The 15684-nt window shown below is 35.3% G+C and overlaps 1 protein-coding gene across 2 annotated transcripts in view; it reads left to right on the top strand.

Moving 5' to 3' along the window:
• The window catches only part of LOC150089523 (ecotropic viral integration site 5 ortholog-like), a 338392-nt gene that overhangs the window by 220749 nt on the left and 101959 nt on the right, over positions 1 to 15684 (top strand). For both annotated transcript variants that reach the window (XM_090368641.1, XM_090368642.1), the window contains 2 exons: positions 165 to 290; positions 12974 to 13117. In XM_090368641.1, the coding sequence (XP_090224767.1) occupies positions 165 to 290; positions 12974 to 13117 (270 nt within the window). The remainder of the gene's footprint in view (positions 1 to 164; positions 291 to 12973; positions 13118 to 15684) is intronic.

Below are 15684 nucleotides of genomic sequence, written 5' to 3'. Positions count from 1 at the left end.
ATTTCATAGAAAACCTAGTTTGTTCATAGCTGTATGCAAAACTGAGGCTATTGCCCCCATAATGTTCAATAATGTTCTAGAGCTCTTGTATCAAGAGGCTTTTAGCTCTAAATTTATATGGATTTTTTCATTGTTAGTTTGATTTATGATTTGTTTTAATTTAGATGCCAGAAGAAGAAGCCTTTGCAGTTTTAGTAAGGCTCATGGAAGATTACAGGCTGCGAGAAATGTATAAACCCAGTATGGCAGAATTAGGTGTGTGTATGTATCAAGTGGAGTGCTTGCTGATTGTAAGTCCAAGATAATCATAGTTTATCAATTAACTCAATTGTAATTTACAATGGAATTAACTTTGGTGTTCAGTGTATAAAAAGTAGTATATTTTCATTGGTAGTAGATAATAAAATTATTATTTTAACAGTCCCCGAACATTTTAGGAAAGATGTAGATTTGCTTGAGCATTTACAGAGAAGGGCAACAAGATTGGTGAGGGGAATGAAGGGATCCTCTTACCAAGAGAGGCTTAAGTTCTGCAAATTGCAGTGGCTGGAGACTAGGCATCTGCGTGGTGATCTGATTGATGTGTATAAGGCCTTGAATTGGTTGAGCACACTGAATTCTGATGGGATCCTTCCACTTGTTCAGATTACGAACCTAAGGGGGCATAAATTCAAATTAAGAAAAGACAGATGTAGAATAGATGTGTGGAAATTTGCCTTTAGCCAGCAGGTGGTTAATTGCTGGAACAAACTTCCATACTAAAGGAGCCAGCAAAAGAAGTAAGCAAACCTTTAGCCATAATTATGAGAGTATCCTTGGACTTTGAGGGGGTCCCCATGAACTAGAGACATGCGATTCTATTCACAAAGGGGGATCACAGGGTGACATGAGTAATTACAGACCTGTTAGTTAAACTTCTGTTCCGGGCAAAATAATGGAGCCACCAGTTAAAGAATCAGTATAGGATCATTTAGACAAGACTGCAGTTATAGTTCAGACACAGGTATTTGATATCATATACAGTCATCAGATACATACAGATATTGTATACATACAGATATCATATACAGTCACCTCTTGGTTTGAGTGGTTTTTTTATTGCATGGTTTCGCTATTGCTCAGTCAGGTATTTACTACCAAAATTTTAGATTGCATGGCGGGTTTCGCTATCTGCACGATTTTTGTTTATGAAGCTTCAAAAATAGGAATGAATAGCAGATTTTGAAAATTTATTTATGTTTTTTACATGATTAAAGATTTCATTGAAGGAGAAACACATTTCATCATAATAACGTAAAATCCCAGAGAATTCCAGCTGTCAGTATATTATTGCAAACGCAATAAGTTTGAGTTCACTACCCATTTATAATTAGATTGCACTAACAGAAATTCTCAATAAACTGGAAAGTTCAAATTGTTTTTATTGTTTTATGGTTGATGACCTTCAGACATGTGCTTTAGAAAATATCACAAAGGCATTCAAAACTGATTCTTATAACCAAACATAGCAATAAATGGTGATGTGTTTGCCCAGTTATTTTAGAAACAACTTCCTAATTCGGGAATCCCCTTCATCAGTTATCCTAAGTTAGCTATTCAGACAGAATATTTTTCTGTTTTTGTGCAACATAAAGCATTTTAATCGGTAAGCATTGCTTTTGTTGAGTTAATATTTCTTGTCTATATAAAGTGTGTGTTTAATTAGTGCCTAAAATGAAAAAAGCTACAGCAAAAAAATATTTTAAATTTAGAGAAAAAATTTAAAATCATTAAGGAGTTAGAAAATGGCAAAAAGGTTGTGACATTGGCCAAGAAATACAGCATAAATGAAACTAGCATTCAACGAATTAGGGAAAATGCTGAGAAATTCAAAAGTTCAGTTATTTGTTCCACATCATTGGCTGCAAAAAGCACTACAAAAGTGAGAAAACTAAAAAATTACTTTCTGGAAAGACGATCTTAATCAAAAGAAATTAATCATGAAGATCTTATTCATGTCAAAGCTTCACAAATTTTTAATCGCTTACAAGAAGAAGCCAATCCATCAATGCAGACATCTTTTGGGCCAGTAAGGGTTGGTTTGAAAATTAAAAAAAAAAAAAACATCATCTTCATAATCTAAAATTAACAGGCAAGGCAGCCAGTACAGATATGGAAGCTGCTTCTTTGTATATGAACACTTTAAAGGGTGTTATTGTGACTGAAGGCTATCTAGCAAGTCAAGTGTTTAATGCTCATTGAGACCAGCTTATTTTGGAAGCATTTGCCAAGCTAACCATTCATTTCAAAAGAAGAGAAAACCACCCCAGGTTTGAAAGCTGCAGAAGATAGGTTAACACTTTTGTTATGTGGTAATGCAGGGTGACTTTAAGTGCAAACCACTTCTAATTTATACATCAGAAAATCCTCGTGCTTTTATAAGAATATCAAAAAGCTCCTTAGCAAAATAGCAAAAAAATGGATGACAGCTAAAATCTTCAAGGGTTAGTTTTTAAATTGCTTTTGGATCGAAACAAAAAGATATTGCCTGAAGAAGAACATAGCGTTCAAAATCTTGCTTATTCTTAACAATGCATCCAGTCATCCTGCACATTTGTATGATCTGCACCCAAATGTGAAAGTTACCTTTCTTCTAATGAATACAAGTTCGTTAATTCAGCCAATGGACCAAGGTGTTATAGCTTTCTTTAAACTTTATTACCCAAGAAGATCATTTTTACAATTGGTAGAAACTACTGATGGAATAGGCAGTCTTTCAATTTTATATTATTGGCAGAATTATAACATTCTTGATGCTGTAAAAAATATTGAATTTGCATGGGATGAAGTTAAGAACTCAACAATGAATGCAGTGTGGAAAAAGCTGTGGCCACAAAGCTGCACTAAAGAAGCCACGGTCGAAATGCCAAGATTGTGAGAATTGGCAAAATGATTAGTGGAGAGGGGTTTGAAGAACTAGAACCAGCAGATATCACAGAGGTCTTTAAATCTCATAGAGAACAATTATCAGTGGACAATATTTTTTTGCAATGTGAAGAAGATATCAAAAATGATAAAAACAAAGAAGGTGCACACAAAAAATTTGACTGTGAAGAGACTAGCTGAGTTTTAAGACTTGCAAATCAGCTTAGCTAAGAAGCTCTGGATATGGATCCTAATTTGGAGAGGAGTTTAAATTTTGCAGAACTTTATCATTAGCTTTAGTTCTTTATGAAGAAATTTATAGAGAAAAATAGTGTGCTTCTAAGCAAACAATTTTAACTAATTTTTTTCAAAAAGTGCCGGATACTGTTGCAAGTTTATCACAGGAAAACAGTGACGAAGAAGCAATAAATTTAGATTAAAAATCTAGAGGTTAGTATTAGAAGGTTAATTTTATGGACATGTTTTTAATCTTTTCTTTTTTTCTTACCGAATGAAGACTTTTTTTTTTTTTCAATTAAATTTTTAAAAAAATTTAATTTTATTTTTGTGTGCAGGTATGGAACCCTCATTGTGGGTTCCATAATGGGTTCCGAAATGTAAACTACATTTCACATTGTGTGAATTTGGACTGCGCAGTGTTTCCTCGGAATATAACCCCTGCACAAATTGGGGGATGACTGTACTTGGATTTAAGGAAATCTTTTGATACTGTTGCATGTGGAAAACTGTTGTACAAATTGGAGCAGTATGGCATTAAGGCAAATTGCTACAATGGATAAAAGGATGATTGAGTGGGAGAAGACAGAGAGTAGTAATCAATGGACACTGCTCTTCATGGACTAATGTTATTAGTGGAGTATCAGGCTTAATTTTTTTTTTTAGATTGTGAGTTTATGCTCAAGTTTGCAGATTATACAAAGGTTGGCAGGGTTGTTAATAGCAGTAATGACAGTATGCTACTTCAAAAGGATCTAGAAAAGTTGTGCAGATGGGCTGAGAAGTGGCAACTGAAGTTTGACATTGACAAATGCAAAGTACTGCATATGGGTAGCAATAACCCCAGAGAAATGTACCAACTGTTTGGTACTCTGGTAGTTGAGAATGAAAAAGACCTGGGGGTAATTGTGCAGTTAGATATGAAGTTTTTTGAGCAGTGAAGACAGGCTGTCAGGGTAGCTCATGGGTTCTTGTCAATAATATACAGGAATTTTGCTAGCAGGGATAAGGAGGTGATTATCCTTTTGTATAAGGCAATGGTCAGGCCAAATCTTGAGTACTGCAAACAGGTCTGTAGGCCTCATTTTAGGAAGGATGTAGAGCTGCTGGATTGAGTACAGAGAAGGGCAATGAGATTGGTGAGGGGAACAAAGGGTTGCTCTTAGAAAGGCTTAAGTTCTGCAAATTGCATTGCCTGGAGACTAGCACTGCAGAGTGATCTGATTGAGGTGTATAAGGCCTTGAATGGTTTCAGCAAACTCAATGCTGATGGGATTCTTCCTCTTGCTCAGATTACGCTCTCGAGGAGATATATAAATTCAAACTGAGGAAAGACAGTTGTAGAATAGATGTGTGGTAGATTGCTGAAAGAAACCTCCATCTGTTGTGGAAGTTGGTAGCTTAAATAAATTCAAGGAAGAACTGGACAAACTTTTGAAGCAAATGGATGGGTGAAATGGGAATGGTATTTTTTTTTTTTTTTTTTGGCTGATGCTCTATAAGTCCAAGGTAAAAGTCCAAAATATTAACACATTTCACTTTATTTCAGACTTTTACTGCTCTGATACAGAAAATCCTAGAACTTAGCAGTTTGCATTGGTAAAAGTCCATTTATGGCATCACTCCACATAGAACCTACGAATTTACTTCCATTATCTGACTGAAGTACTATATATTAGGAGTTCAAGTATCATGAATATGTTACTCAGACAATCTTGCAGAGATAAAAAATATGTCTCCCCAGTGCCCTTGTTTAAAAATTGGAAATGTGATATTAATATTTGTGATTATCACAAACCTCTATTCCATTTTTAAACAAGTAGTCAGGGGATTCATATATTCCCAATCCCTGAAAGGTTGTGAAAAGTGAAGCAACAATAATTTCAAAAATGTTCCACATTAATGATTTATTCACTTTTCTGATTTTTAAATGAGGGCACATGGAGATATATCTCCTCTTCCCAGAAGGTTTTCAGGGTAACATATTTACTATATTTACAGTTCTTGATATATACAGTACTTAATTCAGATAATGGAAGAGAACTCACAAATACAATTATCAGACAGGCTTTTACCAATGTGAATTGAACTGGTAAATCCTAGGATTTACTGTATCAAAGCAGTAAAAGTCCAAAATAAAGTGAAATGTTGATGATATTTTGGGCTTTTATGGTAACACATACATAAAATAAATTTAAAAAATAAAATTAATTCATTAATGCTATTAACCATTATTTTCCATGATATCCATAATACATCAGGCGGTATCGGTAGACAGTCCTGTTGCCGAACTGTCCAGTTCTGATTTATTGTTGTTTTCTTATGTTCATTTTGTATTTTTAATTTTAGAAGAAAAATAAATTGTATAGAAGGAAATGAAAAATATAAAAATAAAGAAATATAAAAACAAATTGTTTAGAAGGAAACATAAATTGTATTTTCAGATTAATCTGTTTTCCTAACAGAGATCTGAAATACAGGATTTTCCATAAAAATGTTACCAATTTTGACATAGCTTCTTCTAGTGAAAATGTTGCATTTAGTATTAATAGTGGCAAATGATTCAAGATAGCAAAACTGTACAGTATCAGCCAAAAAAAAAAAAAAAATTGATTTCACTTATCCATCCCCTTAAAAAGTTTGTCTAGTTCTTCCTTAAATTTATTCAAATTATCCATTTCCACAGCAAAGGATTTTGGTAGCTTGTTCCAACAATCACCCACGGGTGGGTGATTGTTGGAACAAGCTACCAAATTGTTGGAACGTGGCTGAAGGAAAACTTCTGCACATCTGTTCTGCAACCATCCTTCATTAATTTGAATGTATGCCCTCTAATGTGTATAATCTAAGCAAGAGGAAGAATCCCATCAGCACTGAATTTGCTTAAGCCATTCAAAGCATCAAACACCCCAATCAGATAACCCAAAAAGATGCCTAGTCTCCTCCAGATGCTGCAATTTGCAAAACTGAAGACTTTCTTGGTAAGGGCACTCCCTTTGTTCCCCTCACCAGCCTTGGTGCCCTTCTCTGTACCCATTCCAGCAGCTTTCCTAAATGACATCCTTCCTAAATGAGGCCTCCAGATCTGTATGTAGTATGAAAGATGTGGCCTGGCCGTTGCCTTATACAATGGGATAATCATCTCCTTATCCCTGGTAGCAAAATTCCTGTATATCATTGACAAAATCCCATGAGCTGACCTGGCAGCCCATCTGCACTGCTCAGAGAACTTCATATCTGACTGCACAGTTATCCCCAGGTCCTTTCCATTTTATGCTATCCTGAGTGTAGTACCACACAGTTCATATATTACTCTGTGAATTAGTGCTACCCATGCATTTGTGAATGTCAAACTTCAATTCCCATTTGTCTGCCCATCTGCCTAACTTTTTCTATATCTTGTTGCAGCAGCATACCTTCATTACTGTCATTAACCATCCTGCCAATCTTTGTATCATCAGCAAACTTAGACATTAAGTTTGCCTGATATACCTTTATCAATATCATTGATAAATACAGAAAAACAACAATGTGCCTCAACACCGAATCCCGTGGAACTTCACTAATAACATTAGTCTATGAAGAGCAGTGTCCATTGATAACAACCATTAACCAAAAATTCAAAATTAAAGAAAAAGAACACAGGAGGCATTTTGCTTCTTCTTTATTTTCTCAAGGGGTTTTCAGTGTATGAAGAGCTAACTGAAAGACAGTCTCCAGAAAAACCAATGATTTTGTTTAGTGGCATAACTATTCCAATGCAGCTGCATTTGGGCCCAATCTTGAAAGGGGACTGTTAAATTTAGAAGGCAGATTCATTTCTCAAGACAATTAACGAATTTCATTAATAAACAAGAATTTTTTTAAAAAATTAAATGTAACACATTCTTATCAGCACAGCAACTGCCCATCCAAGTATTGTTTTGACTGTGGCTTATAGAAATAGCATCAAATAAAAGATAGTCTTGAAATATTCAGCAAAACCAGTGCCAAATATACATATACACAGTGTGTACATCACGTCTGATTTTGATTTTATTCTAGTGTTGAATTTATTTTACATTTTTTGTGTGTGGGTACACTGATTGTTGTCACAGGGCGATGTGTCTTATTTTACAATACACAAATTTGTCACAGAACAGTCTAGCTATGGCCAGTGTTGTCATTTTAGATTTGTTTCTTTTTTCTTACCTTTTTTTTTTTTTTTTTTTTGAAGCGAAAAACCAAGGACTATGAATGAGTTATTACTATGCTAACCAGAGATGCATCTAAATTGTTGATTCTTTGATTCTATGTCGATGATGTTCTGTAAGTGACCAATGCAGTGGGAGGAACCCTTCTAACCCTTCGTGTAATTAGCATTTATCTTGTGGTGTTTAGAGCGTGAATTAAACAATGACAAGGAAGAGTAAAACATCTACTTCAGTCACCCCAAAATTAGCATGTTTCCATCACACGAGTTGTTTGTCCAACATGTCACTCCAAAGCATGCAGTTTCATTAAATTTATGGTTTTGAGGTCATTTGCCATTTTCACAACAACAGTCTACCCTTGTCTATTGCTCTTTTTATACAGCCAACAAGACTGGACTTTGTTGCTTTTATTACATTTTATATGTACTGTATCTGTTCTGTTTTCACTTGTGGTGGGAAAATTTGTTGCAAAGTTACTTGAAGGAGAAACTGGGGAAACAAAACAAAAAAAAAAGCAATTGAATATTTTCATTTTGCTTTATTGGCACAGAAAGGGCACAATATAACCGAAGCAGCTTTTGCACCACAAAACTACAAACAACAACAAAGGGCACAGAAAGAAAGCTCTGCTGCTCTTATCATGTACTATTCTGTGATTCTGCATTGTCAAGTGTAGTGATTTTACATTTTTACGTTTCTCAGAGCATGAAAAATAATTCACCCATTACAAGCATTCTTTTCTAACCTGTGATAGAAAGGCTGAAAATGTAAGTAAATTTATTATTCCAGTTTTCATTAGTTTACATGATGAAACATTCACAAACAGAGGCGGACTGGCCATAAGACTTACCGGGGAAACCCCAGTGGGCTGGAGGCTGGAGACTGATGTGCAATTGCATGGCCATAAACACTGTTGTGAGGCCACTGAAAGTTTTCCCCAGTAAGAATTTTTGACCCAGTCTGCCTCTGTTCACAAATTTTGAATTATCCGTGATGTCAGCGATAGTCAAAAGGTTGTCCAGTTTTGATACTAATGTTACTCATTGCTGTAGATTTCAAATTTTTTTTTTTTTTTTTAACTTTTCTTTGCATTTTGTTACAAATTGACAGAACAATTTGTAATTTTGTTACTCTGGTGTCAGTATTTTTTTATTGAAAACCTGTTGCCGGATCATTTACAGATTATAGAAAGACGTAATATGAATTTCAAAAAGTTATTTTTCGTGTCCTCGCCTTTTTTCCCCTTTTGCACACAGTAAAAAATGAATGTGCACCTCTTAACAGAGAAGTGTGCATTGATTTGCTTTATGTGCGCAATGCAATGCCAACTTTGTAGTGATTCTGTAATAAGTGATTTTATGAATGAATTTCTTCTTTATGCCCCAGGCGACCACATGGTCAGAGGAGTTCACAAGATAGAGAGAATAGAAGAAACGGCACCGTGTTTAACAGGCATGGGCACTGGCAGAATATTTTGAAAGGTGGTGCATGCGGAAATAAATTTTTTGTTCACAAATTTTCAATACATGCAATATTTAAATTGACAAATTTGACTGATTTACATGTACAGCCGAGCCAATGTTTCGTGATCGGTGGGAGAAAAGACTTGTATTTTGAAAGAAAGAATTTGTATTGTTTTTATGTTTCAATAAATTAATGAAAATATTAAAAATTGTGCATTCCTTCGAAATCCAAAGTTGGTGCACTTTCACCACCTTGCACCATGCTGCCGGCACCCGTGGTCATAGGCATGAACCCGAGTCACTCAAGATACGTGTACTTATGCACCATCGCGCTTGATCACTCGGCTTCGACAGCCTTCATGTAAGCATATTTATTATTCCAGTTTTCATAAGTTTACATTCACAAATTATGAATGCTTGAATGGTCCATGACGTCTAAAACAATTTGAGAGAACGGTTTGTAATTTATTACTCTGATGTCAGTATATTTTTTTTAAATGAAAATTTGTTGCTGGATCATTTACAGATCAGAGAAAAATATGATATGAATTTCCACCAATCAATCAGAGCTCTTCAACTTCCTTTCTTTGAAATTCGACGGTCTAATTTTCGTCATAAGGAGGATCACTTTATGCTGGTTCACTTTTCAAATTACTGGAGTAGACTGCCCAGAACAAAGATGCAGTAACTTAAATCGTTTCTGCATGAAAACCACTGTTCTGAATAGGTTTAACAGAGCGTATGGTAGATGAAAACTTGCCCTTTTTCGTGTGTGATGATTCAGTTTCTTTGAGTGGGTAACTAATTTTTTTTTTCGCTTTTGAATTTTCATATTAAACTATAGTGTGTAATTTTGCTCCTTTTTGAAAATGAGCAAAAAATATAATCAACACTTTCGTGATCAATGGTCAAAGATGTTAAATCTAAGAACCGACTCTGAAAATTAGATGATGATAATTTAAAATGTTTTTGTAAATAATGTAAATGCACGCTGACAGCCGAATTAAGTGATATTGAAAGGCATCGTAATACAAACAAACCACAAGAAAGCCGAAGAGACCTTAGTTTTCAGCATAAGAGTATTGCCATTCAAGAAAATTGGTGATACAGAATGTGCAACGGCAGCACAGCACTTTTCATAGCTGTGCAGAGGGATGGAGGTTTTGTGGGCTCTCTTTAAGAAAAAGATTGCAAAATTTCTTTGTATTTTTTTAAAGCTGATGGTCACTCAAACCATGGGTGCCGGCAGCATGGTGCAAGGTGGTCAAAAGTGCACCATCTTTCACCATGGATATTTGAAGTCCAAATGTGGACTTCAAATATCCAGCAGCAAGCGTTGTAACACCTTTGGATATCGAAGTACAGTCTGTCCTCGTATAGCACGATAGTTGTGTTCCTAGAAACCCTCGTGCAATGCAAAATCGTGCAATATAAACAACAGGCCCTATGGGAAAAGTGGGGTTAAGTGCCGACCTCCCAAGATTGAACACACATTTGGAACCAAAACATTACCGAACACAATAAATAATCGGGTAATTTTAATCGTTATAAAATACCTAAGTATTTTATAAAGATTAAAATACGTAATAAAAAATATAATATATTTTTATTATAATATAATAAAAAATAAATATTTTTTATTATTTATTATATTATAATAAAATATTTTTAGTATTTTTTACGAATAAAATACGTATTTTATTCGTAAAAAATTTATTATATTAAATAATATAGTCGTAATAAAATGCTTACGTATTTTATTACGACTATTACGTAATAAAATATTGCTAATGCTTTTGCTTCTATCGTAAGCAAACTTGTTTTTTGTTTGATTTTCTATCCAAACAGATGACAGCCGTTCCATCTCTTCCAATTCTTGTGTTTTAATCTAATGGATTTTAATTACACTTTGAGTTGTTCCCGCTATGAAAGTTGTTTTTATTTTCTCCGCATTCTTTGTAAATCTCGGCGTTGCCTCATTTAGGTCTGTAGCACATGCAATATCACATGGTCTTTCATTTCGCTCAAAGCGTTTCACAATTTCATATTTTTTTCTCTATCGACAGAGGCGGACTGGCCATAAGGCTTACCCGGGAAATCCCGGTGGGCTGGAGGCCGGTGTGATTTTGGCCATAAACCGTAGTATGAGGCCACTATAAATTTTCCCGGGTAAGAATTTTTGATCCAGTCCGCCTCTGTTTATCGATGTTTTGCTTTTATTTTTCTCTCTGAATCTGCAGTGTCTTCACCAGGACGCTTCCTTTTCACACCTTTTAAGTATTTTACTAATTTTTAGGGAATAAAGCGCAATTACAAAACGAGGAGGCACGCTTGATACACATAAACAAAGCTGAGCGCATGTAGCAACTGAATAAACAACACCGTAAAGGCCGAGATACATTATTAACACCCCACATTTTACTAAAGCACATTTCTGGGGGTTACTACCATAAAACAATAAAAACAATTTCCAGTTTCGTTTCTGCTAGTGGAATCTGTTATAAACTGGTAGTAAACTCCATCTAATTGCTTTTGCGATTATATCGATAGCTGGAATTGTGTTGGTTTTCACGTTATTATGGTGAAATGTGTTTCCCCTTCACTGATATAAATCACATAAATACATTTTCAGAATCTTCTTCATTCCTATCGTGTTGCATTCATTTGGGGTGATTCCGCGTTTGACTGCCATTTCTTGTAAACACACAGGCGAATCGTGCATAAGCGAATTCAGTTCGTGTTATATAAGATAACGTTCCCTTATTTATAAATCGTGTATGATCGAATTCGTGTAATGTAAACACGTGTTATACGAGGACCGACTGTAATGCACAATTTTTAATATTTTCATTAATTTATTGAAACATTAAAACAATACAAGTCCTTTCTCCTACCAATCACAAAATGTTGGCTTAGCTATACATGTAAATCAGTCAAACTTGACTTAATTAAAATATTTCATTTTTTTCCCAAACTTTGGTGAACAAAAATTTATTCCCACATGCACCACCTTGCAAAATATCCTACCGGCACCCATGACTCCAATGCCACCCAACATGACAGTGTGACGTAGGGGAAGTCGGTATGGAAAGAGACAGCAGTGGTTAAAATATCTTACTTTTGCAAATCTTACAAAATCATATGACCAGGGGAACATATTGCTAGGGTCCTTCCCAGGGCTTTGATTGGCACACAATAGCCTTAGATGCTGATGTGCCATTAAACTTCCAATAACCAACCAACCCAGGGCTTTGAAAGGGCTCATGCAAATGAGGGGCCCTGAAGCTTATGCTTCATTAGCTTCACTGTAAATCTGCCTGTGCACATACTTCTATTATTCTTTCCTTTTATAATTTTCTTATGTACACATGTGTATTTCATAAGCTTGCTTGTTCTGTGTGTTCTATTGCCAAATGTTCGGAAATAATATATTGTTGTCATTTTTTGTGATTAATATGTATTGTTATTCACATGCTTCCCTAATATTCAAATAAAGGTAATAATCAATAAAACATTGATCAATCAATAAAACGATAATTAATAAAAACTTGTGCATGTATAAGTGTTCCTAGGTCTATATAAAAAAAAAAAAAAACATTCAGACACCTGGCCGCCATGCCCCCTCTTACGATGGTACCTGGATACGCCACTGCCTTTATCCATAGCAGGAACTTGCCCTTAATGCCACAATGCTCCAATTTGTACAGCAGTATTTTATGTGCAACAGTATCAAAAGCTATTTCCTGAAATCCAAGTATATGATATCAGAATTATTTTTGGCAGTTACTGAATTGTAGTATCTAATGATAGTCAGACAAGATCTCCCTTTAATGAATCCATGCTGTGACTATAACTGCACTCCTGCCTAGGTGGTTCTGCATTATTTCTTTAACCAGTGACTCCATTCTTTTCCCTGGAACAAGGTTTGAAAGACCCCAGAATGTTCTAATGTAGATGATCAAAAAGTGGCACATATTTATAGGAATTAGGAAAACACTAATTTATATTTATTTGTCGCTTTGAATTTGGTAATTTTGGGGGAAAGTGGGGATAGTTCAACTGGACTTTAGGAACTAATTCAGTTTCCTTCACAGATTGTTATAAATTTTCTTGTTTTAAATCTAAAAATTATTTAAGTAATAGTGAAGAATCTGAAAACTTATGTTTTCTTTTTAGGAACACATTCCTGAACTTCATCGCCATTTCCAGTCCCAAAACTTTCATACTTCTATGTATGCCTCCTCTTGGTTTTTAACACTCTTTACTTCTTCTCTTTCCCTGTCTCTGGCATCTCGAGTTATGGATGTTTTCTTATCTGAGGTATGTGAACACATAATATGATTAACATTTTGACTAATTTAGTACTTTTAAATACTTTTATAAATTTGTGTTACTGAAAATATAATTTTCTAAAATTGAATAAATATGGATTATATGGAAAACAAACTTTAAATATGGCACAAAAATAATTTTTTACAACTTCTGAAATTTCATGCTTCCTTCCCTATAAAATTTTCCAGTATAATGCAGTTTTTGTGGTTTTTTTAATCATAAAACATTAATATTAAGTGGCACATTTCTTATCACAGTATACTAAAAATATTCTTCCCATTTGTTAACCCACTAGCATCAGCACAGGATTGATCTTCCATTCCACGCCCCTGAAATATATTCTGTATTAAAAAAAATTCTGATACACTGCTGTATTCTTTACTACCTTTCAGGGAAATTCCAAAGATGTGCCAATAGTAATAAACTCTATTTAAGTTCAGTGTAAATATGGTCAAAATGCTCATGGGAAGATTAACCCTAGACTAATACTCAAACTTACTGTGGATAGACTAAGCTATGCTTCCTACAGTGCAGCAGCACAGATGCTCACTACAAAAGACACAGATTTCAGGGATAAAGAAACAAAACAACATAAAATGCTGGGAGTTATAACTCTCAAGGTATAACTTTCCTTTTGATTTCAGTTGGAGAATTTTGATTTTAGTCTGTGTGTGCTGTTCATTTTATTTGAAAGTTGGTTTAGGAAAGTGATTACAAGATTTAATAAATCATACAAAAAAGTTTTTAAGGTATTTATAAAACATTAACTACCATAACTGTGAAAATGAAAATTTACTTTTAAACTATTTATAGCATTAAAGCATCAAAAAATCATTCAGAATTAGCGTTATATTTCTGATGGACAGGATCGATGGACAGGGCAGTGTCGAGTCAGTTTGGTGTGACATAAGCATAGGGAAATCAAAATTGAGAGTAGGAGTGTGCTATAGGCCTAATGACTCTGATGAGTATAATAAGATATTGTACAGGGAAATAGAGTGGGCCAGTAAATCAGAGAGTCTTATAATGGGGGATTTTAATTTCCCAGATATTGACTGGAATTTGTGGGTTGGTCACTCACACACTAGCAAGGCTTTTGTGGATTTATTGGATGATTGTTTTCTACATCAGCATGTTCGTGTGGCAACAAGAGGGAGCAATACTCTTGATCTGATTATCAGTAGTGATTCTTCATGCATTAAGAATCTGCAGATAAATGAACCACTAGGTGGCAGTGATCACAGTGTGTTGAAGTGGGATTTACTCAAGGAGGTAACTACCATCAGAGGTAAAGGGAAGGGTTTTTGTTTTCGTAAAGGCGACTATGATGGTCTGAGACAGTATTTAAATTCTATACAGTGGGACCAACTGATGATGTTACCAACAGCAAACTCAACATGGGAAGCATTCAAGGAACTAATCTTGGAAGCTACCAGGCTTTACATACCAACTAAGAAATATTGTTCAAGGTTTAGGCCTAAATGGTTGTCAGATGAACTAATGAGACATGTGGCAGAGAAGAAAAATGCATGGAATACATACAAATTAATGGGTGACATGGAAGCCTATGATAGATATAAGTTGGTCTGTAACCAAGTCACAAAGGAGATTAGGCAGGCAAAGGCAGACCACGAAAAATCCTTGGCAAAGGATGCAAAGAAAAACAGAAAAGAGTTCTTTACCTATTTAAACTCAAGAAGGAAAGGGATGAATCAGATTGGTCCACTGGATATTGATGGTTCAACAGTTGAGGATCCTGCTCAGGTGGCTAACAATCTAAACGAGTATTTTGCATGTACATTCACACATGAGGAGTTATTCAGGAAGGAGAATGACGTAGGTAAAGTAAACATTGACAGTGAGCTAGATGATTTTGTAATAACTGAGAGGAAAGTGGAGGAGAGATTGTTGAGGATAAACATAAAAAAGGCACCTGGGGTGGATGGGATCTATCCAGTTATATTAAAGAAGGCAGCAAAGGAAGTAAGCAAACCCCTAGCCATAATTATGAGAGCTTCTTTAGACTCAGGGGAGGTACCCATAGACTGGAGATGTGCAAATGTAACCCCAATTCACAAAGGAGGATCAAAGGCTGACACAAGTAATTATAGACCTGTTAGTTTAACTTCTGTTCCAGGTAAATTCATGGAGGCACTGGTTAAAGAAGCACTGCAGGATCATCTAGACAAGAATTCAGTTATAGCTCAGAAGCAGCATGGTTTTGTTAAGGGCAGGTCTTGCCTGACCAATTTGATTGGATACTGTGATGTAGTCACAAAAGAACTGGATGCAGGGAATAACTTTGATATTATATATTTGGATCTTAGAAAGGCTTTTGATACTGTTGCACATGGAAGACTGCTGCACAAATTGGAGCAGTGTGGCATTGGAGGCAAATTGCTGCTATGGATAAGGGGGTGGTTGAGTGGCAGAAGACAGAGAGTGGTAATCAATGGACACTGCTCAACGTGGACTAATGTTATTAGTGGAGTTCCTCAGGGTTCAATGTTGGGTCCGTTGTTGTTTTTGGTGTTTATGACTGATGTTGATGATGG

The sequence above is a fragment of the Mastigoproctus giganteus genome, chromosome 2 (genome assembly GCF_048544385.1).
Source record: "Mastigoproctus giganteus isolate SK-2022 chromosome 2, ASM4854438v1, whole genome shotgun sequence".
Classification (NCBI taxonomy): Eukaryota; Metazoa; Arthropoda; class Arachnida; order Uropygi; family Thelyphonidae; genus Mastigoproctus; species Mastigoproctus giganteus.
This window is presented reverse-complemented; position numbering and strand designations above follow the sequence as displayed.